The 26368-nt window shown below is 46.0% G+C and overlaps 1 protein-coding gene across 1 annotated transcript in view; it reads right to left on the reverse strand.

Moving 5' to 3' along the window:
- Positions 1-14482: 14482 nt before the first annotated feature.
- LOC124039059 (mucin-17-like) overlaps positions 14483-26368 on the reverse strand; it is a 114150-nt gene continuing 102264 nt past the window's right edge. Inside the window, exons 2-3 of the mRNA XM_046354939.1 lie at positions 15349-15511; positions 14483-15195 (exon numbers count right to left, since the gene is read on the reverse strand). Coding sequence (XP_046210895.1) covers positions 14483-15195; positions 15349-15511 — 876 coding nt within the window. The remainder of the gene's footprint in view (positions 15196-15348; positions 15512-26368) is intronic.

The raw sequence follows: 26368 nt of genomic DNA on the forward strand, positions 1-26368 counted from the left end.
CTCTCATTACAATACAGGACCACCCAGTTACCCTCTCATTACAATACAGGACCACCCAGTTACCCTCTCATTACAATACAGGACCACCCAGTTACCCTCTCATTACAATACAGGACCACCCAGTTACTCTCTCATTACAATACTGTTACCCTCTCATTACAATACAGGACCACCCAGTTACCCTCTCATTACAATGCAGGACATTTACATTTACATTTACATTTGAGTCATTTCCACCCAGTTACCCTCCCATTACAATACAGGACCACCCAGTTACCTTCTCATTACAATACAGGACCACCCAGTTACCCTCTCATTACAATACAGGACCACCCAGTTACCCTCTCATTACAATACAGGACATTTACATTTACATTTAAGTCATTTCCACCCAGTTACCCTCCCATTACAATACAGGACCACCCAGTTACCCTCTCATTACAATACAGGACCACCCAGTTACCCTCTCATTACAATACAGGACCACCCAGTTACCCTCTCATTACAATACTGTTACCCTCTCATTACAGTATAGGACCACCCAGTTACCCTCTCATTACAGTACAGGACCACCCAGTTACCCTCTCATTACAATACAGGACCACCCAGTTACCCTCTCATTACAATACAGGACCACCCAGTTACCCTCTCATTACAATACAGGACCACCCAGTTACCCTCTCATTACAATACAGGACCACCCAGTTACCTTCTCATTACAATACAGGACCACCCAGTTACCCTCTCATTACAGTACAGGACCACCCAGTTACCCTCTCATTACAATACTGTTACCCTCTCATTACAGTATAGGACCACCCAGTTACCCTCTCATTACAGTACAGGACCACCCAGTTACCCTCTCATTACAATACAGGACCACCCAGTTACCCTTTCATTACAATACAGGACAACCCAGTTACCCTCTCATTACAATACTGTTACCCTCTCATTACAATACAGGACCACCCAGTTACCCTCTCATTACAGTACAGGACCACCCAGTTACACTCTCATTACAATACAGGACCACCCAGTTACCCTCTCATTACAGTACAGGACCACCCAGTTACCCTCTCATTACAATACAGGACCACCCAGTTACCCTCTCATTACAATACAGGACCACCCAGTTACCCTCTCATTACAATACTGTTACCCTATCATTACAATACAGGACCACCCAGTTACACTCTCATTACAATACTGTTACCCTCTCATTACAATACAGGACCACCCAGTTACCCTCTCATTACAATACTGTTACCCTCTCATTACAATACAGGACCACCCAGTTACCCTCTCATTACAATACAGGACCACCCAGTTACCATCTCATTACAATACAGGACCACCCAGTTACCCTCTCATTACAATACTGTTACCCTCTCATTACAATACAGGACCACCCAGTTACCCTCTCATTATAATACAGGACCACCCAGTTACCCTTTCATTACAATCATTACCCTCTCATTACAATACAGGACCACCCAGTTACCCTCTCATTACAATACAGTTACCCTCTCATTACAATACAGGACCACCCAGTTACCCTCTCATTACAATACAGTACCACCCAATTACCCTCTCATTACAATACTGAACCACGCAGTTACCCTCTCATTACAATACAGGACCACCCAGTTACCCTCTCATTACAATACAGGACCACCCAGTTACCCTCTCATTACAATACTGAACCACCCAGTTACCCTCTCATTACAATACAGGACCACCCAGTTACCCTCTCATTACAATACAGGACCACCCAGTTACCCACTCAGTACAATACTGAACCACCCAGTTACCCTCTCATTACAATACAGGACCACCCAGTTACCCTCTCATTACAATACAGGACCACCCAGTTACCCTCTCATTACAATACAGGACCACCCAGTTACCCTCTCATTACAATACAGGACCACCCAGTTACCCTCTCATTACAATACAGTTACCCTCTCATTACAATACAGTTACCCTCTCATTACAATACAGGACCACCCAGTTACCCTCTCATTACAATACTGAACCACCTAGTTACCCTCTCATTACAATACAGGAACACCCAGTTACCCTCTCATTACAATACAGGACCACAAGGTTACCCTCTCATTACAATACAGGACCACCCAGTTACCCTCTCATTACAGTACATTTGACCACCCAGTTACCCTCTCATTACAATACAGGACCACAAGGTTACCCTCTCATTACAAAACAGGACCACCCAGTTACCCTCTCATTACAGTACAGGACCACCCAGTTACCCTCTCATTACAATACAGGACCACCCAGTTACCCTCTCATTACAATACAGGACCACCCAGTTACCCTCTCATTACAGTACAGGACCACCCAGTTACCCTCTCATTACAATACAGTTACCCTCTCATTACAATACAGGACCACCCAGTTACCCTCTCATTACAATACAGGACCACCCAGTTACCCTCTCATTACAATACAGGACCACCCAGTTACCCTCTCATTACAATACAGGACCACCCAGTTACCCTCTCATTACAATACAGGACCACCCAGTTACCCTCTCATTACAATACAGGACCACCCAGTTACCCTCTCATTACAATACTGTTACCCTCTCATTACAATACAGGACCACCCAGTTACCCTCTCATTACAATACAGGACCACCCAGTTACCCTCTCATTACAATACAGGACCACCCAGTTACCCTCTCATTACAATACAGGACCACCCAGTTACCCTCTCATTACAATACAGGACCACCCAGTTACCCTCTCATTACAATACAGGACCACCCAGTTACCCTCTCATTACAATACAGGACCTACCAGTTACCCTCTCATTACAATACAGGACCACCCAGTTACCCTCTCATTACAATACAGGACCACCCAGTTACCCTCCCATTACAATACAGGACCACCCAGTTACCCTCTCATTACAATACAGGACCACCCAGTTACCCTCTCATTACAATACAGGACCACCCAGTTACCCTCTCATTACAATACAGGACCACCCAGTTACCCTCTCATTACAATACTGTTACCCTCTCATTACAATACAGGACCACCCAGTTACCCTCTCATTACAATACAGGACCACCCAGTTACCCTCTCATTACAATACAGGACATTTACATTTACATTTACATTTGAGTAATTTCCACCCAGTTACCCTCCCATTACAATACAGGACCACCCAGTTACCTTCTCATTACAATACAGGACCACCCAGTTACCCTCTCATTACAATACAGGACCACCCAGTTACCCTCTAATTACAATACAGGACATTTACATTTACATTTACATTTAAGTCATTTCCACCCAGTTACCCTCCCATTACAATACAGGACCACCCAGTTACCCTCTCATTACAATACAGGACCACCCAGTTACCCTCTCATTACAATACAGGACCACCCAGTTACCCTCTCATTACAATACAGGACCACCCAGTTACCCTCTCATTACAATACAGGACCACCCAGTTACCACCCAATACTGTTACCCTCTCATTACAATACAGGACCACCCAGTTACCCTCTCATTACAATACAGGACCACCCAGTTACCCTCTCATTACAATACAGGACCACCCAGTTACCCTCTCATTACAATACAGGACCACCCAGTTACCCTCTCATTACAATACAGGACCACCCAGTTACCCTCTCATTACAGTACAGGACCACCCAGTTACCCTCTCATTACAATACTGTTACCCTCTCATTACAGTATAGGACCACCCAGTTACCCTCTCATTACAGTACAGGACCACCCAGTTACCCTCTCATTACAATACAGGACCACCCAGTTACCCTCTCATTACAATACAGGACCACCCAGTTACCCTCTCATTACAATACTGTTACCGTCTCATTACAATACAGGACCACCCAGTTACCCTCTCATTACAGTACAGGACCACCCAGTTACCCTCTCATTACAATACAGGACCACCCAGTTACCCTCTCATTACAATACAGGACCACCCAGTTACCCTCTCATTACAATACAGGACCACCCAGTTACCCTCTCATTACAATACAGGACCACCCAGTTACCCTCTCATTACAATACTGTTACCCTCTCATTACAATACAGGACCACCCAGTTACCCTCTCATTACAATACAGGACCACCCAGTTACCCTCTCATTACAATACAGCACCACCCAGTTACCCTCTCATTACAATACAGTTACCCTCTAATTACAATACAGGACCACCCAGTTACCCTCTCATTACAATACAGTACCACCCAATTACACTCTCATTACAATACTGAACCACCCAGTTACCCTCTCATTACAATACTGAACCACCCAGTTACCCTCTCATTACAATACAGGACCACCCAGTTACCCTCTCATTACAATACTGTTACCCTCTCATTACAATACAGGACCACCCAGTTACCCTCTCATTACAATACAGGACCACCCAGTTACCCTCTCATTACAATACAGGACCACCCAGTTACCCTCTCATTACAATACAGTTACCCTCTCATTACAATACAGGACCACCCAGTTACCCTCTCATTACAATACAGGACCACCCAGTTACCCTCTCATTACAATACAGGACCACCCAGTTACCCTCTAATTACAATACAGGACCACCCAGTTACCCTCTCATTACAATACAGGACCACCCAGTTACCCTCTCATTACAATACAGGACCTACCAGTTACCCTCTCATTACAATACAGGACCACCCAGTTACCCTCTCATTACAATACAGGACCACCCAGTTACCCTCCCATTACAATACAGGACCACCCAGTTACCCTCTCATTACAATACAGGACCACCCAGTTACCCTCTCATTACAATACAGGACCACCCAGTTACCCTCTCATTACAATACAGGACCACCCAGTTACCCTCTCATTACAATACTGTTACCCTCTCATTACAATACAGGACCACCCAGTTACCCTCTCATTACAATACAGGACCACCCAGTTACCCTCTCATTACAATACAGGACATTTACATTTACATTTACATTTGAGTAATTTCCACCCAGTTACCCTCCCATTACAATACAGGACCACCCAGTTACCTTCTCATTACAATACAGGACCACCCAGTTACCCTCTCATTACAATACAGGACCACCCAGTTACCCTCTAATTACAATACAGGACATTTACATTTACATTTACATTTAAGTCATTTCCACCCAGTTACCCTCCCATTACAATACAGGACCACCCAGTTACCCTCTCATTACAATACAGGACCACCCAGTTACCCTCTCATTACAATACAGGACCACCCAGTTACCCTCTCATTACAATACAGGACCACCCAGTTACCCTCTCATTACAATACTGTTACCCTCTCATTACAATACAGGACCACCCAGTTACCCTCTCATTACAATACAGGACCACCCAGTTACCCTCTCATTACAATACAGGACCACCCAGTTACCCTCTCATTACAATACAGGACCACCCAGTTACCCTCTCATTACAATACAGGACCACCCAGTTACCCTCTCATTACAGTACAGGACCACCCAGTTACCCTCTCATTACAATACTGTTACCCTCTCATTACAGTATAGGACCACCCAGTTACCCTCTCATTACAGTACAGGACCACCCAGTTACCCTCTCATTACAATACAGGACCACCCAGTTACCCTCTCATTACAATACTGTTACCGTCTCATTACAATACAGGACCACCCAGTTACCCTCTCATTACAGTACAGGACCACCCAGTTACCCTCTCATTACAATACAGGACCACCCAGTTACCCTCTCATTACAATACAGGACCACCCAGTTACCCTCTCATTACAATACAGGACCACCCAGTTACCCTCTCATTACAATACAGGACCACCCAGTTACCCTCTCATTACAATACTGTTACCCTCTCATTACAATACAGGACCACCCAGTTACCCTCTCATTACAATACAGGACCACCCAGTTACCCTCTCATTACAATACAGCACCACCCAGTTACCCTCTCATTACAATACAGTTACCCTCTCATTACAATACAGGACCACCCAGTTACCCTCTCATTACAATACAGTACCACCCAATTACACTCTCATTACAATACTGAACCACCCAGTTACCCTCTCATTACAATACTGAACCACCCAGTTACCCTCTCATTACAATACAGGACCACCCAGTTACCCTCTCATTACAATACTGTTACCCTCTCATTACAATACAGGACCACCCAGTTACCCTCTCATTACAATACAGGACCACCCAGTTACCCTCTCATTACAATACAGGACCACCCAGTTACCCTCTCATTACAATACAGTTACCCTCTCATTACAATACAGGACCACCCAGTTACCCTCTCATTACAATACAGTACCACCCAATTACACTCTCATTACAATACTGAACCACCCAGTTACCCTCTCATTACAATACAGGACCACCCAGTTACCCTCTCATTACAATACAGGACCACCCAGTTACCCTCTCATTACAATACTGAACCACCCAGTTACCCTCTCATTACAATACAGGACCACCCAGTTACCCACTCATTACAATACAGGACCACCCAGTTACCCTCTCATTACAATACAGTTACCCTCTCATTACAATACAGGACCACCCAGTTACCCTCTCATTACAATACAGTACCACCCAATTACCCTCTCATTACAATACTGAACCACCCAGTTACCCTCTCATTACAATACAGGACCACCCAGTTACCCTCTCATTACAATACAGGACCACCCAGTTACCCTCTCATTACAATACTGAACCACCCAGTTACCCTCTCATTACAATACAGGACCACCCAGTTACCCTCTCATTACAATACAGGACCACCCAGTTACCCTCTCATTACAATACTGTTACCCTCTCATTACAATACAGGACCACCCAGTTACCCTCTCATTACAATACAGGACCACCCAGTTACCCTCTCATTACAATACAGGACCACCCAGTTACCCTCTCATTACAATACAGGACCACCCAGTTACCCTCTCATTACAATACTGAACCACCCAGTTACCCTCTCATTACAATACAGGAACACCCAGTTACCCTCTCATTACAATACAGGACCACAAGGTTACCCTCTCATTACAAAACAGGACCACCCAGTTACCCTCTCATTACAGTACAGGACCACCCAGTTACCCTCTCATTACAATACAGTTACCCTCTCATTACAATACTGTTACCCTCTCATTACAATACAGGACCACCCAGTTACCCTCTCATTACAATACTGTTACCCTCTCATTACAATACAGGACCACCCAGTTACCCTCTCATTACAATACAGGACCACCCAGTTACCCTCTCATTACAATACAGGACCACCCAGTTACCCTCTCATTACAATACAGGACCACCCAGTTACCCTCTAATTACAATACAGGACCACCCAGTTACCCTCTCATTACAATACAGGACCACCCAGTTACCCTCTCATTACAATACAGGACCACCCAGTTACCCTCTCATTACAATACAGGACCACCCAGTTACCCTCTCATTACAATACAGGACCACCCAGTTACCCTCTCATTACAATACAGGACCACCCAGTTACCCTCCCATTACAATACAGGACCACCCTCTCATTACAATACAGGACCACCCAGTTACCCTCTCATTACAATACAGGACCACCCAGTTACCCTCTCATTACAATACAGGACCACCCAGTTACCCTCTCATTACAATACTGTTACCCTCTCATTACAATACAGGACCACAAAGTTACCCTCTCATTACAGTGCAGGACCACCCAGTTACCCTCTCATTACAATACAGGACCACCCCGTTACCCTCTCATTACAATACAGTTACCCTCTCATTACAATACTGTTACCCTCTCATTACAATACAGGACCACAAAGTTACCCTCTCATTACAGTGCAGGACCACCCAGTTACCCTCTCATTACAATACAGGACCACCCAGTTACCCTCTCATTACAGTACAGGACCACCCAGTTACCCTCTCATTACAATACAGGACCACCCAGTTACCCTCTCATTACAATACTGTTACCCTCTCATTATAATACAGGACCACCCAGTTACCCTCTCATTACAATACAGGACCACCCAGTTACCCTCTCATTACAATACAGGACCACCCAGTTACCCTCTCATTACAATACAGGACCACCCAGTTACCCTCTCATTACAATACTGTTACCCTCTCATTACAATACAGGACCACCCAGTTACCCTCTCATTACAATACAGGACCACCCAGTTACCCTCTCATTACAATACAGGACCACCCAGTTACCCTCTCATTACAATACAGTTACCCTCTCATTACAATACAGGACCACCCAGTTACCCTCTCATTACAATACTGGACCACCCAGTTACCCTCTCATTACAATACAGGACCACCCAGTTACCCTCTCATTACAATACAGGACCTACCAGTTACCCTCTCATTACAATACAGGACCACCCAGTTACCCTCTCATTACAATACAGGACCACCCAGTTACCCTCCCATTACAATACAGGACCACCCAGTTACCCTCTCATTACAATACAGGACCACCCAGTTACCCTCTCATTACAATACAGGACCACCCAGTTACCCTCTCATTACAATACAGGACCACCCAGTTACCCTCTCATTACAATACTGTTACCCTCTCATTACAATACAGGACCACCCAGTTACCCTCTCATTACAATACAGGACCACCCAGTTACCCTCTCATTACAATACAGGACATTTACATTTACATTTGAGTAATTTCCACCCAGTTACCCTCCCATTACAATACAGGACCACCCAGTTACCTTCTCATTACAATACAGGACCACCCAGTTACCCTCTCATTACAATACAGGACCACCCAGTTACCCTCTAATTACAATACAGGACATTTACATTTACATTTACATTTAAGTCATTTCCACCCAGTTACCCTCCCATTACAATACAGGACCACCCAGTTACCCTCTCATTACAATACAGGACCACCCAGTTACCCTCTCATTACAATACAGGACCACCCAGTTACCCTCTCATTACAATACAGGACCACCCAGTTACCCTCTCATTACAATACTGTTACCCTCTCATTACAATACAGGACCACCCAGTTACCCTCTCATTACAATACAGGACCACCCAGTTACCCTCTCATTACAATACAGGACCACCCAGTTACCCTCTCATTACAATACAGGACCACCCAGTTACCCTCTCATTACAATACAGGACCACCCAGTTACCCTCTCATTACAGTACAGGACCACCCAGTTACCCTCTCATTACAATACTGTTACCCTCTCATTACAGTATAGGACCACCCAGTTACCCTCTCATTACAGTACAGGACCACCCAGTTACCCTCTCATTACAATACAGGACCACCCAGTTACCCTCTCATTACAATACTGTTACCGTCTCATTACAATACAGGACCACCCAGTTACCCTCTCATTACAGTACAGGACCACCCAGTTACCCTCTCATTACAATACAGGACCACCCAGTTACCCTCTCATTACAATACAGGACCACCCAGTTACCCTCTCATTACAATACAGGACCACCCAGTTACCCTCTCATTACAATACAGGACCACCCAGTTACCCTCTCATTACAATACTGTTACCCTCTCATTACAATACAGGACCACCCAGTTACCCTCTCATTACAATACAGGACCACCCAGTTACCCTCTCATTACAATACAGCACCACCCAGTTACCCTCTCATTACAATACAGTTACCCTCTCATTACAATACAGGACCACCCAGTTACCCTCTCATTACAATACAGTACCACCCAATTACACTCTCATTACAATACTGAACCACCCAGTTACCCTCTCATTACAATACTGAACCACCCAGTTACCCTCTCATTACAATACAGGACCACCCAGTTACCCTCTCATTACAATACTGTTACCCTCTCATTACAATACAGGACCACCCAGTTACCCTCTCATTACAATACAGGACCACCCAGTTACCCTCTCATTACAATACAGGACCACCCAGTTACCCTCTCATTACAATACAGTTACCCTCTCATTACAATACAGGACCACCCAGTTACCCTCTCATTACAATACAGTACCACCCAATTACACTCTCATTACAATACTGAACCACCCAGTTACCCTCTCATTACAATACAGGACCACCCAGTTACCCTCTCATTACAATACAGGACCACCCAGTTACCCTCTCATTACAATACTGAACCACCCAGTTACCCTCTCATTACAATACAGGACCACCCAGTTACCCACTCATTACAATACAGGACCACCCAGTTACCCTCTCATTACAATACAGTTACCCTCTCATTACAATACAGTACCACCCAATTACCCTCTCATTACAATACTGAACCACCCAGTTACCCTCTCATTACAATACAGGACCACCCAGTTACCCTCTCATTACAATACTGTTACCCTCTCATTACAATACAGGACCACCCAGTTACCCTCTCATTACAATACAGGACCACCCAGTTACCCTCTCATTACAATACAGCACCACCCAGTTACCCTCTCATTACAATACAGTTACCCTCTCATTACAATACAGGACCACCCAGTTACCCTCTCATTACAATACAGTACCACCCAATTACACTCTCATTACAATACTGAACCACCCAGTTACCCTCTCATTACAATACTGAACCACCCAGTTACCCTCTCATTACAATACAGGACCACCCAGTTACCCTCTCATTACAATACTGTTACCCTCTCATTACAATACAGGACCACCCAGTTACCCTCTCATTACAATACAGGACCACCCAGTTACCCTCTCATTACAATACAGGACCACCCAGTTACCCTCTCATTACAATACAGTTACCCTCTCATTACAATACAGGACCACCCAGTTACCCTCTCATTACAATACAGGACCACCCAGTTACCCTCTCATTACCACACTGAACCACCCAGTTACCCTCTCATTACAATACAGGACCACCCAGTTACCCTCTCATTACAATACAGGACCACCCAGTTACCCTCTCATTACAATACTGTTACCCTCTCATTACAATACAGGACCACCCAGTTACCCTCTCATTACAATACAGGACCACCCAGTTACCCTCTCATTACAATACAGTTACCCTCTCATTACAATACAGTTACCCTCTCATTACAATACAGGACCACCCAGTTACCCTCTCATTACAATACTGAACCACCCAGTTACCCTCTCATTACAATACAGGAACACCCAGTTACCCTCTCATTACAATACAGGACCACAAGGTTACCCTCTCATTACAAAACAGGACCACCCAGTTACCCTCTCATTACAGTACAGGACCACCCAGTTACCCTCTCATTACAATACAGGACCACCCAGTTACCCTCTCATTACAATACAGGACCACCCAGTTACCCTCTCATTACAGTACAGGACCACCCAGTTACCCTCTCATTACAATACAGTTACCCTCTCATTACAATACTGTTACCCTCTCATTACAATACAGGACCACCCAGTTACCCTCTCATTACAATACTGTTACCCTCTCATTACAATACAGGACCACCCAGTTACCCTCTCATTACAATACAGGACCACCCAGTTACCCTCTCATTACAATACAGGACCACCCAGTTACCCTCTCATTACAATACAGGACCACCCAGTTACCCTCTAATTACAATACAGGACCACCCAGTTACCCTCTCATTACAATACAGGACCACCCAGTTACCCTCTCATTACAATACAGGACCACCCAGTTACCCTCTCATTACAATACAGGACCACCCAGTTACCCTCTCATTACAATACAGGACCACCCAGTTACCCTCTCATTACAATACAGGACCACCCAGTTACCCTCCCATTACAATACAGGACCACCCAGTTACCCTCTCATTACAATACAGGACCACCCAGTTACCCTCTCATTACAATACAGGACCACCCAGTTACCCTCTCATTACAATACAGGACCACCCAGTTACCCTCTCATTACAATACTGTTACCCTCTCATTACAATACAGGACCACAAAGTTACCCTCTCATTACAGTGCAGGACCACCCAGTTACCCTCTCATTACAATACAGGATCACCCCGTTACCCTCTCATTACAATACAGTTACCCTCTCATTACAATACTGTTACCCTCTCATTACAATACAGGACCACCCAGTTACCCTCTCATTACAATACAGGACCACCCAGTTACCCTCTCATTACAATACAGCACCACCCAGTTACCCTCTCATTACAATACTGTTACCCTCTCATTACAATACAGGACCACCCAGTTACCCTCTCATTACAATACTGGACCACCCAGTTACCCTCTCATTACAATACAGTACCACCCAATTACCCTCTCATTACAATACTGAACCACCCAGTTACCCTCTCATTACAATACAGGACCACCCAGTTACCCTCTCATTACAATACAGGACCACCCAGTTACCCTCTCATTACAATACTGAACCACCCAGTTACCCTCTCATTACAATACAGGACCACCCAGTTACCCTCTCATTACAATACAGGACCACCCAGTTACCCTCTCATTACAATACAGTTACCCTCTCATTACAATACAGGACCACACAGTTACCCTCTCATTACAATACTGAACCACCCAGTTACCCTCTCATTACAATACAGGAACACCCAGTTACCCTCTCATAACAATACAGGACCACAAGGTTACCCTCTCATTACAATACAGGACCACCCAGTTACCCTCTCATTACAGTACAGGACCACCCAGTTACCCTCTCATTACAATACAGGACCACCCAGTTACCCTCTCATTACAGTACAGGACCACCCAGTTACCCTCTCATTACAATACAGGACCACCCAGTTACCCTCTCATTACAATACTGTTACCCTCTCATTACAATACAGGACCACCCAGTTACCCTCTCATTACAATACAGGACCACCCAGTTACCCTCTCATTACAATACAGCACCACCCAGTTACCCTCTCATTACAATACTGTTACCCTCTCATTACAATACAGGACCACCCAGTTACCCTCTCATTACAATACAGTTACCCTCTCATTACAATACAGGACCACCCAGTTACCCTCTCATTACAATACTGTTACCCTCTCATTACAATACAGGACCACCCAGTTACCCTCTCATTACAATACTGGACCACCCAGTTACCCTCTCATTACAATACAGGACCACCCAGTTACCAACTAAAAGAACACTGATTGACAGATTTCTTCCATCTCCACATTTAGGATGAAACCACCACATTTTCTACAAGGGTTAGTAGTTGACACTTAGAGACACATAAATCTGTGAACTCTATGGTGGCAAACTGAGCCCCGCGGACCAGACAGTATTCTGATCCTTTCTTCAGACACCCACAGTATTTAGTGTTTTTCCATCTTGTCAAACATGTCCCAGGGCCCGTGTAATGAGCTGGAGGTCTTTCATGCCCAGACAGGAGGGAGGGAGTCTGCTATCCTCCTAAACTAGCCCAGTGCCAGCCCTCCTGCCTGCCTGCTTGCCTGCCAGAGCAGCTCCATTCCGACTCTCTCTCTCTCTCTCTCTCTCTCTCTCTCTCTCTCTCTCTCTCTCTCTCTCTCTCTCTCTCTCTCTCTCTCTCTCTCTCTCTCTCTCTCTCTCTCTCTCTCTCTCTCTCTCTGCAAGGTTACACAAATCCACAGTGAGGAAAATTCCATGTAGCGTCCAACAACCCTCTCTCTCCTTTCATCAACTCTCTCTCCTTTCATCAACCCTCTCTCTCATTTGGGTTTTTCACAGGAAGACCTGATGGAGGGAGACGGGTAGGGGAGGAGAGGAGAGAAGGAGAGGAGGAGAGACAGTTGCAGTGTTTATTGAACAGAATTTACCCCTCCACTCTCCCCCTTTCCCTCCGCCCCTTCTCTTCCTCCTGTTTCTCCCCCTTTTCTCTCTCCTTCCCTCCTTCTCTTACTCCAACCCGCGCGGGTCACAGCTCAGTGCTCCCTAATTAGCTAAGTGATGCTGAGACAGTGTAGCATGACCACTCACACTAAATTGGTTTTCTACACATTTTAGTCTGAGACAGCCATCATTGAAGTCGTTGATGGTGACAAGGAGCACGAGGGGCGTTGTATAAAACAAAGTAATCAGCGATTGGATCGTCTCTAACCAATCAGAGTATCAAAGCCAATTACACATTTTCAAACTGCTGCTTTTACCAACCGTGTGTTCTGGTTCTGGCCCAACCCATCGGTCTCTGGACCAATCAAACGGCCCCGAACGTGTTCACATTTGGAAAAGAGTCTGTGAGGGTACTCCGATCCAGACTCTTTGAGGAGAAGAAATTAACGTACGTGGGCGTGGCTTAGCGTTTGACCAGTCCCAGAGTCTGGGTTGCCAGGCAAAGAGAATGTCGACCTAAAACACCGGAGCAACATCAAGTGTTTTCCGTCCAAATGTTATTTTCTTTTCTGTCCTTTAAGTATGATCCATTCTGCAAAGCTATTTCACCAGCCTGGGCCTTGTACTGCGAGCCTGGGCCTTGTACTGAAAGCCTGGGCCTTGTACTGCGAGCCTGGGCCTTGTACTGCGAGCCTGGGCCTTGTACTGCGAGCCTGGGCCTTGTACTGCGAGCCTGGGCCTTGTACTGCGAGCCTGGGCCTTGTACTGAAAGCCTGGGCCTTGTACTGCGAGCCTGGGCCTTGTACTGAAAGCCTGGGCCTTGTACTGCGAGCCTGGGCCTTGTACTGAAAGCCTGGGCCTTGTACTGCGAGCCTGGGCCTTGTACTGAAAGCCTGGGCCTTGTACTGCGAGCCTGGGCCTTGTACTGAAAGCCTGGGCCTTGTACTGCGAGCCTGGGCCTTGTACTGAAAGCCTGGGCCTTGTACTGCGAGCCTGGGCCTTGTACTGCGAGCCTGGGCCTTGTACTGCGAGCCTGGGCCTTGTACTGCGAGCCTGGGCCTTGTACTGCGAGCCTGGGCCTTGTACTGAAAGCCTGGGCCTTGTACTGCGAGCCTGGGCCTTGTACTGAAAGCCTGGGCCTTGTACTGCGAGCCTGGGCCTTGTACTGCGAGCCTGGGCCTTGTACTGCGAGTCTGGGCCTTGTACTGCGAGCCTGGGCCTTGTACTGCGAGCCTGGGCCTTGTACTGCGAGTCTGGGCCTTGTACTGCGAGCCTGGGCCTTGTACTGCGAGCCTGGGCCTTGTACTGCGAGCCTGTAACATTTACATATGAAAATAGACCCTGCTTTCCCCACGATTACCAATTCTATAATTCCTATTAGTTCAAGCCCTCGTCGAGGTCCGCCCGGCAACCCGTTATCTGTTGTTTTTGCATGAGTGCCGTGTTGTCTGCAATTAAGTGTTTACAAAAGGGATGCATGGGGCCTCTGGTGCCCGGGGCCTGGTGCCCGGGGCCTGGTGCCCGGGGCCTGGTACCCGGGGCCTGGTGCCCGGGGCCTGGTGCCCGGGGCCTGGTGCCCGGGGCCTGGTGGTGCCCGGGGCCTGGTGCCCGGGGCTTGAACCGGGGAGGCTAAGTTAATGAACAGATGGTTGATACATTAACAAACATACAGTACACTTCATGTAAAGGTCACAGATAACACCAACTATAGACCACCCGCTAGTCACCTCTTTAATTCACACTATGTATTCAGTTCAGCACCACCAAAAGAAAACGAGCTTATTTATATAGATGCCAATGGCAACATTTACCCTGACATGGCACTAAGGGGTGTCCCAAATGGGACCCTATTCTCTATGGGGTCCCTGGTCAAAAGTAGTGTACTAAATAGGGAATAGGGTTCCATATGGGACGCAGGGTGTTTTTTATGCATTGCTTATTCTGCAAGGATGAAGTCCTATAGAGCTGGCAGTGCTACCCTGCTCTTTAAAAACAAAAACACTTATTTTACAGAGAACGTGTTCTCCTTTTACAGTAATGACCTGGGGAAGAGGAGATGAATGAGACAATTGAACGTTTGGAATGATTGGGTGGCCATGATGGCCAGATTGGGAATTTAGCCAGGACACCCTGCTACCCTGACTGCCTCAGTACCTGAGATATTCACCCGAGACTCCATCAAGTGAACTGAGAGGGAAAATGGTTATTGCTGTGGCTAAAAAAAAACAATTTCATGCAACATCATTCAACAGCTGTTTTAAAGCTCAACATCGCTGGGTCAGAAGTTAGCTAGTCCAACTCTCCCCAGCAACTGTTACTGTGCAACACTATCTCCTAACAACATGTCAACTGGACTGTGCACTGAGACAAACTCTGTATGAGTCCCAAATTGCACCCTATTCCCTATAGTTCCCTGTTCCCTATTGTTCCCTGTTCCCTAAAGTCCCCTATAGTTCCCTGTTCCCTATTGTTCCCTGTTCCCTATAGTTCCCTGTTCTCTATAGTCCCCTATAGTTCCCTGTTCCCTATAGTTCCCTGTTCTCTATAGTCCCCTATAGTTCCCTGTTCCCTATTGTTCCCTGTTCCCTATTGTTCCCTGTTCCCGTTCCCTGTTCCCTATTGTTCCCTGTTCCCTATAGTTCCCTGTTCCCTATTGTTCCCTGTTCCCTATAGTTCCCTGTTCCCTATAGTCCCCTATAGTCCCCTATAGTTCCCTGTTCCCTATAGTTCCCTGTACCCTATAGTTCCCTGTTCCCTATTGTTCCCTGTTCCCTATAGTTCCCTGTTCTCTATAGTCCCCTATAGTTCCCTGTTCCCTATTGTTCCCTGTTCCCTATAGTCCTCTATAGTTCCCTGTTCCCTATTGTTCCCTGTTCCCTATAGTCCTCTATAGTTCCCTGTTCCCTATAGTCCCCTATAGTTCCCTGTTCCCTATTGTTCCCTGTTCCCTATAGTTCCCTGTTCCCTATTGTTCCCTGTTCCCTATAGTTCCCTGTTCCCTATAGTCCCCTATAGTTCCCTGTTCCCTATAGCTCCCTGTTCCCTATAGTCCCCTATAGTTCCCTGTTCCCTATTGTTCCCTGTTCCCTATAGTTCCCTGTTCCCTATAGTCCCCTATAGTTCCCTGTTCCCTATTGTTCCCTGTTCCCTATAGTTCCCTGTTCCCTATAGTCCCCTATAGTTCCCTGTTCCCTATAGTTCCCTGTTCCCTATAGTTCCCTGTTCCCTATAGTCCCCTATAGTTCCCTGTTCCCTATTGTTCCCTGTTCCCTATAGTTCCCTGTTCCCTATAGCCCCCTATAGTTCCCTGTTCCCTATTGTTCCCTGTTCCTTATAGTTCACTGTTCCCTATAGTCCCCTATAGTTCCCTGTCCCCTATTGTTCCCTGTTCCCTATAGTTCCCTGTTCCCTATAGTCCCCTATAGTTCCCTGTTCCCTATTGTTCCCTGTTCCCTATAGTTCCCTATAGTTCCCTGTTCCCTATTGTTCCCTGTTCCCTATAGTTCCCTGTTCCCTATAGTCCCCTATAGTCCCCTATAGTTCCCTGTTCCCTATTGTTCCCTGTTCCCTATAGTCCCCTATTGTTCCCTGTTCCCTATAGTTCCCTGTTCTCTATAGCCCCCTATAGTTCCCTGTTCCCTATTGTTCCCTATAGTCCCCTATAGTCCTCTATAGTTCCCTGTTCCCAATTGTTCCCTGTTCCCTATAGTCCTCTATAGTTCCCTGTTCCCTATAGTCCCCTATAGTTCCCTGTTCCCTATTGTTCCCTGTTCCCTATAGTTCCCTGTTCCCTATTGTTCCCTGTTCCCTATAGTTCCCTGTTCCCTATAGTCCCCTATAGTCCCCTATAGTTACCTGTTCCCTATAGTCCCCTATAGTTACCTGTTCCCTATAGTTCCCTGTTCCCTATTGTTCCCTGTTCCCTATAGTTCCCTGTTCCCTATAGTCCCCTATAGTTCCGTGTTCCCTATTGTTCCCTGTTCCCTATAGTTCCCTGTTCCCTATAGCCCCCTATAGTTCCCTGTTCCCTATTGTTCCCTGTTCCCTATAGTTCACTGTTCCCTATAGTCCCCTATAGTTCCCTGTTCCCTATTGTTCCCTGTTCCCTATAGTTCCCTGTTCCCTATAGTCCCCTATAGTTCCCTGTTCCCTATTGTTCCCTGTTCCCTATTGTTCCCTGTTCCCTATAGCCCCCTATAGTTCCCTGTTCCCTATTGTTCCCTGTTCCCTATAGTTCCCTATAGTTCCCTGTTCCCTATTGTTCCCTGTTCCCTATAGTTCCCTGTTCTCTATAGTCCCCTATAGTTCCCTGTTCCCTATTGTTCCCTGTTCCCTAAAGTCCCCTATAGTTCCCTGTTCCCCATTGTTCCCTATTCCCTATAGTTCCCTGTTCCCTATAGTCTTCTATAGTTCCCTGTTCCCTATTGTTCCCTGTTCCCTATAGTTCCCTGTTCCCTATAGTCCCCTATAGTTCCCTGTTCCCTATAGTTCCCTGTTCCCTATAGTCCTCTATAGTTCCCTGTTCCCTATAGTTCCCTGTTCCCTATAGTTCCCTGTTCCCTATAGTCCCCTGTTCCCTATAGTTCCCTGTTCCCTATTGTTCCCTGTTCCCTATAGTTCCCTGTTCCCTATAGTCCCCTATAGTTCCCTGTTCCCTATTGTTCCCTGTTCCCTATAGTTCCCTATAGTTCCCTGTTCCCTATTGTTCCCTGTTCCCTATTGTACCCTGTTCCCTATTGTTCCCTCTTCCCTATAGTTCCCTATAGTTCCCTGTTCCCTATAGTTCCCTGTTCCCTATAGCCCCCTATAGTTCCCTGTTCCCTATTGTTCCCTGATCCCTATAGTCCCCTAGAGTTCCCTGTTCCCTATTGTTCCCTGTTCCCTATTGTTCCCTGTTCCCTATAGTTCCCTGTTCCCTATAGCCCCCTATAGTTCCCTGTTCCCTATAGTTCCCTGTTCCCTATAGTTCCCTGTTCCCTATAGTTCCCTGTTCCCTATTGTTCCCTGTTCCCTATAGTTCCCTGTTCCCTATAGTCCCCTATAGTTCCCTGTTCCCTATAGTTCACTGTTCCCTATAGTCCCCTATAGTTCCCTGTTCCCTATAGTTCCCTGTTCCCTATTGTTCCCTGTTCCCTATAGTTCCCTGTTCCCTATAGCCCCCTATAGTTCCCTGTTCCCTATAGTTCCCTGTTCCCTATAGTTCCCTGTTCCCTATAGTTCCCTGTTCCCTATAGTTCCCTGTTCCCTATAGTCCCCTATAGTTCCCTGTTCCCTATAGTTCACTGTTCCCTATAGTCCCCTATAGTTCCCTGTTCCCTATAGTTCCCTGTTCCCTATTGTTCCCTGTTCCCTATAGTTCCCCGTTCCCTATAGTCCCCTATAGTTCCCTGTTCCCTTTTTTTTCCCTGTTCCCTATAGTTCCCTGTTCCCTATAGCCCCCTATAGTTCCCTGTTCCCTATAGTTCCCTGTTCCCTATAGTCCCCTATAGTTCCCTGTTCCCTATAGTTCCCTGTTCCCTATTGTTCCCTGTTCCCTATAGTTCCCTGTTCCCTATAGTCCCCTATAGTTCCCTGTTCCCTATTGTTCCCTGTTCCCTATAGTTCCCTGTTCCCTATAGCCCCCTATAGTTCCCTGTTCCCTATTGTTCCCTGTTCCCTATAGTTCCCTGTTCCCTATAGCCCCCTATAGTTCCCTGTTCCCTATAGTTCCCTGTTCCCTATAGTTCCCTGTTCCCTACAGTTCCCTGTTCCCTATTGTTCCCTGTTCCCTATTGTTCCCTGTTCCCTATAGTTCCCTGTTCCCTATAGCCCCCTATAGTTCCCTGTTCCCTATAGTTCCCTGTTCCCTATAGTTCCCTGTTCCCTATAGTTCCCTGTTCCCTATTGTTCCCTGTTCCCTATAGTTCCCTGTTCCCTATAGTCCCCTATAGTTCCCTGTTCCCTATTGTTCCCTGTTCCCTATAGTTCCCTGTTCCCTATAGTCCCCTATAGTTCCCTGTTCCCTATTGTTCCCTGTTCCCTATAGTTCCCTGTTCCCTATAGCCCCCTATAGTTCCCTGTTCCCTATTGTTCCCTGTTCCCTATAGTTCCCTATAGTTCCCTGTTCCCTATTGTTCCCTGTTCCCTATTGTACCCTGTTCCCTATAGTTCCCTGTTCCCTATTGTTCCCTGTTCCCTATAGTTCCCTGTTCCCTATTGTTCCCTGTTCCCTATTGTTCCCTGTTCCCTATAGTTCCCTATAGTTCCCTATAGTCCCCTATAGTTCCCTGTTCCCTATAGTTCCCTGTTCCCTATTGTTCCCTGTTCCCTATAGTTCCCTGTTCCCTATAGTCCCCTATAGTTCCCTGTTCTCTATAGTTCCCTGTTCCCCATAGTTCTCTGTTCCCTATTGTTCCCTGTTCCCTATAGTTCCCTGTTCCCTATTAGTGCACTACTTTTGGCCAGAGCCCATAGAGCAATAGTCAAAAATATTGCACTATATAAGTAGGGCATGATGATGCCATTTGGGATGGAACTTCTGACTCGGTTTAACCTCTTCCTTGGACTCCATTAAGACTATCTGACTCCGTTTAACCTCTTCCTTAGATGGAAGAATACCCTGATAAAACAAGGCTCTGATAGGCTCTGATGGAAGAATGCTCTGATAAAACAAGGCTCTGATAAAACAAGGCTCTGATGGAAGAATGTTCTGATAAAACAAGGCTCTGATAGGCTCTGATGGAAGAATGCTCTGATAAAACAAGGCTCTGATAGGCTCTGATGGAAGAACGCTCTGATAAAACAAGGCTCGGATAGGCTCTGATAAAACAAGGCTCTGATAAAACAAGGCTCTGATGGACCATGAGAAACAACATTATCTGGCCTGATGAAACCAAGATTAAACTCTTTGCCCTGATTGCCAAGCGTCACATCTGGAGGAAACCTGGCACCATCCCTACGGTGAAGCATGGTGGTGGCAGCACCATGCTGTGGGGATGTTTGTCAGCGGCAGGGACTGTGAGACTAGTCAGGATCAAGGAAAGATGAACAGAACAAAGTACAGAGAGATCCTTGATGAAAGCCTGCTCTAGAGCACTCAGGACCGCAGACTGGGGGCGACCTACGCACACAGCCAAGACAACGCAGGAGTGGGATCGGGACAAGTCTCTGAATGTCCTTGAGTGACCCAGCCAGAGCCCGGACTTGAACCCAATTGAACATCTCTGGAGAGAACTGAAAATAGTTGTGCAGCAACGCGCCCCATCCAACCTGACAGTGCTTGAGAGGATCTGTAGAGAAAAATGGGAGAAACTCTCCAAATACAGGTGTGCCAAGCTTGTAGTGTCATACCCAAGATTCACTGCCAAATGTGCTTCAACAAAGTACTGAGTAATGGGTCTGAATAATTACGTAAATGTGATATTTCAGTTTTTATTTTAATAAATGTGCAAAAAATGTCAATAAAACTATTTGCTTTATCATTTTGGGGTATTGTGATGTCAATATGGGGTATTGTGATGTCATTATGGGGTATTGTGATGTCATTATGGGGTATTGTGATGTCATTATGGGGTATTGTGATGTCATTATGGGGTATTGTGTGCAGATAGACGAGGAATAAGTGAAAGGGAAAGGGTGATACCTAATCAGTTGTACACCTGTATCAGAGAGGTGTGGAGGGCTGCCTTGATTGAAATCCACGTCATCGGCGCCCGAGAAACAATGGGTTAGCTGCCTTGCTCAGGCGCAGAACAACAGATTTTTACCTTGTCAGCTCAGAGATTCGATCCAGCAACCTTTCAGATACTGGCCCAACGCTCAGGCTCTGGTGGATGAAGGCTCTGATAGGCTCTGCTGGATGAAGGAAAGGCCAGGCTATGAGATCAAGGAAGTGAGCTGAAGGAATTCACCTCCTGAGTTATTGACAGGCACCCTTCCCGATTTGAGACATGGATGGATGGATACTAGACACAAGAGGACAGAGAATACTCCCAACTCATCGATTTCTCCCCTCCTTTTAAAAGAGAGGTGGAATAAAAGCCTGTGAGAAGTCCAGCTGTCTGTATCTGTGGAACAAAAGACTTTAAACGTCCTATCTGCAAGATTGAACACAGGTATTTCCTCTTTCCCGTGGTTACATGTGGCCATCTGCTATACCTCTCCCCAAGCTTACTTCCATGTCAATACCTGTCCTGTCATTGTCTGCTAAATCTGATAGTCTACAGGGGACTGTCTCTCTCTCTCTCTCTCTCTCTCTCTCTCTCTCTCTCTCTCTCTCTCTCTCTCTCTCTCTCTCTCTCTCTCTCTCTCTCTCTCTCTCTCTCTCTCTCTCTCTCTCTCTCTCTCTCTCTCTCTCTCTCTCTCTCTCTCTCTCTCTCTCTCTCTCTCTCTCTCTCCCTCTGTCTCTCTCTCTCTCTCTCTCTCTCTCTCTCTCTCTCTCTCTCTCTCTCTCTCTCCTCTGTCTCTCCTCTCTCTCTCTCTCTCTCTCTCTCTCTCTCTCTCTCTCTCTCTCTCTCTCTCTCTCTCTCTCTCTCTCTCTCTCTCTCTCTCTCTCTCTCTCTCTCTCTCTCTCTCTCTCTCTCTCTCTCTCTCTCTCTCTCTCTCTCTCTCTCTCTCTCTCTCTCTCTTCTCTGTATGTCTCTGTCTCTCTCTCTCTCTCTCTCTCTCTCTCTCTCTCTCTCTCTCTCTCTCTCTCTCTCTCTCTCTCTCTCTCTCTCTCTCTCTCCTCTCTTCTCTGTATGTCTCTCTCTCTCTCTCTCTCTCTCTCTCTCTCTCTCTCTCTCTCTCTCTCTCTCTCTCCTCTCTTCTCTGTATGTCTCTCTCTCTCTCTCTCTCTGCATGCTGGGAGTGTTTGGTGCATGCTGGGAATTGTATGAGTGAATGTGAGAGTTGTCTGGAGTTAGATGTGTTTTCTTTCTGGTGACCTTTTCTTGGTTGTTTGCCTTTTTCTATGCATGAAGGTTATGATAATTTTTTTTTTTTGTGGTAGAATTACGTATATTGTATTTATTGTCAGAATTGCCCTGGTTTTGGTGCGATGGCACATGGGGACGCTGTCCCTTTCACTTCGGCACGGCCTTAGGTGAGTTACTGAAGCCACTGTCACTGTGGAGGAGTTTCTGGTCGTTGTAGGAGAGAAGGTAGGCTATAAAAATGTTGGTGGTTTTTCCTAAAGAAGAGCGTCTTGTTGATCGTATAGTTGAGCATGGTGTACTTCTTAAAGAAGAGCGTCTTGTTGATCAGATGGTTGAGCATGGTGTACTTCTTAAAGAAGAGCGTCTTGTTGATCGTATGGTTGAGCATGGTGTACTTCTTAAAGAAGAGCGTCTTGTTGATCAGATGGTTGAGCATGGTGTACTTCTTAAAGAAGAGCGTCTTGTTGATCAGATGGTTGAGCATGGTGTACTTCTTAAAGAAGAGCGTCTTGTTGATCGTATGGTTGAGCATGGTGTACTTCTTAAAGAAGAGAGTCTTGTAGATCATATGGTTGAGCATGGTGTACTTCTTAAAGAAGAGAGTCTTGTAGATCGTATGGTTGAGCATGGTGTACTTCTTAAAGAAGAGCGTCTTGTTGATCGTATGGTTGAGCATGGTGTACTTCTTAAAGAAGAGCGTCTTGTTGATGGTATGGTTGAGCATGGTGTACTTCTTAAAGAAGAGTGTCTTGTTGATGGTATGGTTGAGCATGGTGTACTTCTTAAAGAAGAGCGTCTTGTTGATCGTATGGTTGAGCATGGTGTACTTCTTAAAGAAGAGCGTCTTGTTGATCGTATGGTTGAGCATGGTGTACTTCTTAAAAGGTATGTTTATTCAAGTTACGTCGCTTATTTCTCCGTCAACAAGGGTAACGATTTTGAATATACTGCCGTTTATTCCCAATGAGCTATTGGAGCGCGAGTTATTGGGGTTTGGGAGGTTTGCAAATTCAATTAAGATTGACCCGTTGGGTTGCAAACACCTGGCTTTGGAACAGGTTATGTTGTTTCAAACACCTGGCTCTGAAACAGGTTATGTGGTTTCTAACACCCCTCTCTGAAACAGGTTATGTGGTTTCTAACACCCCTCTCTGAAACAGGTTATGTGGTTTCTAACACCCCTCTCTGAAACAGGTAATGTTGTTTCAAACACATGGCTCTGAAACAGGTTATGTCGTTGCAAACACCTGGCTCTGAAACAGGTTATGTCGTTTCAAACACCTGGCTCTGAAACAGGTTATAAGTCGTTTCAAACACCTGGCTCTGAAACAGGTTATGTCGTTTCAAACACCTGGCTCTGAAACAGGTTATGTCGTTTCAAACACCAGGCTCTGAAACAGGTTATGTCGTTTCAAACACCTGGCTCTGAAACAGGTTATGTCGTTTCAAACACCCGGCTCTGAAACAGGTTATGTGGTTTCAAACACTCTGCTCTGAAACAGGTTATGTCGTTTCAAACACCCCTCTCTGAAACAGGTTATGTCGTTTCAAACACCCCTCTCTGAAACAGGTTATGTCGTTTCAAACACCTGGCTCTGGAACAGGTTATGTCGTTTCAAACACCCCTCTCTGAAACAGGTTATGTCATTTCAAACACCCCTCTCTGAAACAGGTTATGTCGTTTCAAACACCTGGCTCTGGAACAGGTTATGTTGTTTCAGCGACAGGTGTTTATGTTTTTTGAGTCACCGGAGCAGACTTGAGGTATTGTTTAAAGTCAAGTTTTACAACAGACTGTATATGGCTTATGCTAGTACGGGTAGACAACAGTGTTTTGAGTGTGGGGATGTTGGCCAAAAGTGACATGCTTGCCCGAAAAGGGTGGAGGGAAGGGCGCAGGTGGTCATCGTAACGCCTGGGCCCACTGATGTAAGGAGAGGTGGGCCGACAGTGGTAGAGCAGCTTCAAGCACCTTATGCTGAGGAACAAGTTGTCCATGTTGAGGGTACTGCATTGCAGTTTGTACCAAAGGGGAACATAGCTACTGTTATGCAGCAGAAAAATATTATTGTTGTAGGAGGTAAGGAAGGATTTGGGGAGCCATTTCCCCACACTGGTGAGGAGATGCTCATTACCAGTGATGGGGTACAGGAGGGGGTTCAGGTTGAGCTAGTCTCCAAGGTAGTGCGGGAGATGCCTGGCACAAGTTATGGGGTACAAGTGGGGAGTGTTGAGAGGGATGTGGCCTCAGTTGAAGTGGATCAGGAGAAGGATCTGGACGTCTCTTGACATGATAACAGCTGGCGATGATACAATTTACAATTTAGAGGAGGTAAATGGGTATCTAGATCAGGCTTTTGGAAAATCTGTCAAATTGGCAGGTTTCTTTGATGTTGATACATTTGTGAGGTCAGCTGTGGTGTTACAGAAGACGGTGAGGTTAGACCAGTTGAGTGTGAAGAAGATTTTTCGCTTGAGAGAATTTGTTACTGCTGTTACAGCAGCAAAAGGTAGTGGGAAACATGATTAGGTAGTGGGAAACGTGATAAGGTAGTGGGAAACGTGATAAGGTAGTGGGACACATGATTAGGTAGTGGGAAACGTGATAAGGTAGTGGGAAACATGATTAGGTAGTGGGAAACGTGATAAGGTTGTGGGACACATGAATAGGTAGTGGGAAACGTGATATGGTAGTGGGACACGTGATAAGGTAGTGGGACAGGTGATAGGGTAGTGGGACACGTGACTAGGTAGTGGGACACGTGATTAGGTAGTGGGAAACGTGTAGTGGGAAACATGATAAGGTGGTGGGAAACCTGATATGGTAGTGGGAAACCTGATAAGGTAGTGGGACACGTGATAAGGTAGTGGGACACGTAATAAGGTAGTGGGAAACATGATAAGGTAGTGGGAAACGTGATTAGGTAGTGGGAAACATGATTAGGTAGTGGGAAACTTGATAAGGTAGTGGGAAACATGTCGTGGGAAATGTGATAAGGTAGTGGGACACGTGATAAGGTAGTGGGAAACGTGATTAGGTAGTGGGAAACATGATAAGGTAGTGGGACATGTGGTAAGGTAGTGGGACACGTGATAAGGTAGTGGGAAACGTGATAAGGTAGTGGGACACGTGATAAGGTAGTGGGACAAGTCATAAGGTAGCGGGAAACGTGATTAGGTAGTGGGAAACGTGATAAGGTAGTGGGACACGTGATAAGGTAGTGGGACAGGTGATAGGGTAGTGGGACACGTGACTAGGTAGTGGGACACGTGATTAGGTAGTGGGAAACGTGTAGTGGGAAACATGATAAGATGGTGGGAAACCTGATATGGTAGTGGGAAACCTGATAAGGTAGTGGGACACATGATTAGGTAGTGGGAAACGTGATAAGGTAGTGGGAAACATGATTAGGTAGTGGGAAACGTGATAAGGTTGTGGGACACATGAATAGGTAGTGGGAAACATGATAAGGTAGTGGGACACGTGATAAGGTAGTGGGACAGGTGATAGGGTAGTGGGACACGTGACTAGGTAGTGGGACACGTGATTAGGTAGTGGGAAACATGTAGTGGGAAACATGATAAGGTGGTG

Source organism: Oncorhynchus gorbuscha, linkage group LG07 (assembly GCF_021184085.1).
Source record: "Oncorhynchus gorbuscha isolate QuinsamMale2020 ecotype Even-year linkage group LG07, OgorEven_v1.0, whole genome shotgun sequence".
In the NCBI taxonomy this organism is placed as follows: Eukaryota; Metazoa; Chordata; class Actinopteri; order Salmoniformes; family Salmonidae; genus Oncorhynchus; species Oncorhynchus gorbuscha.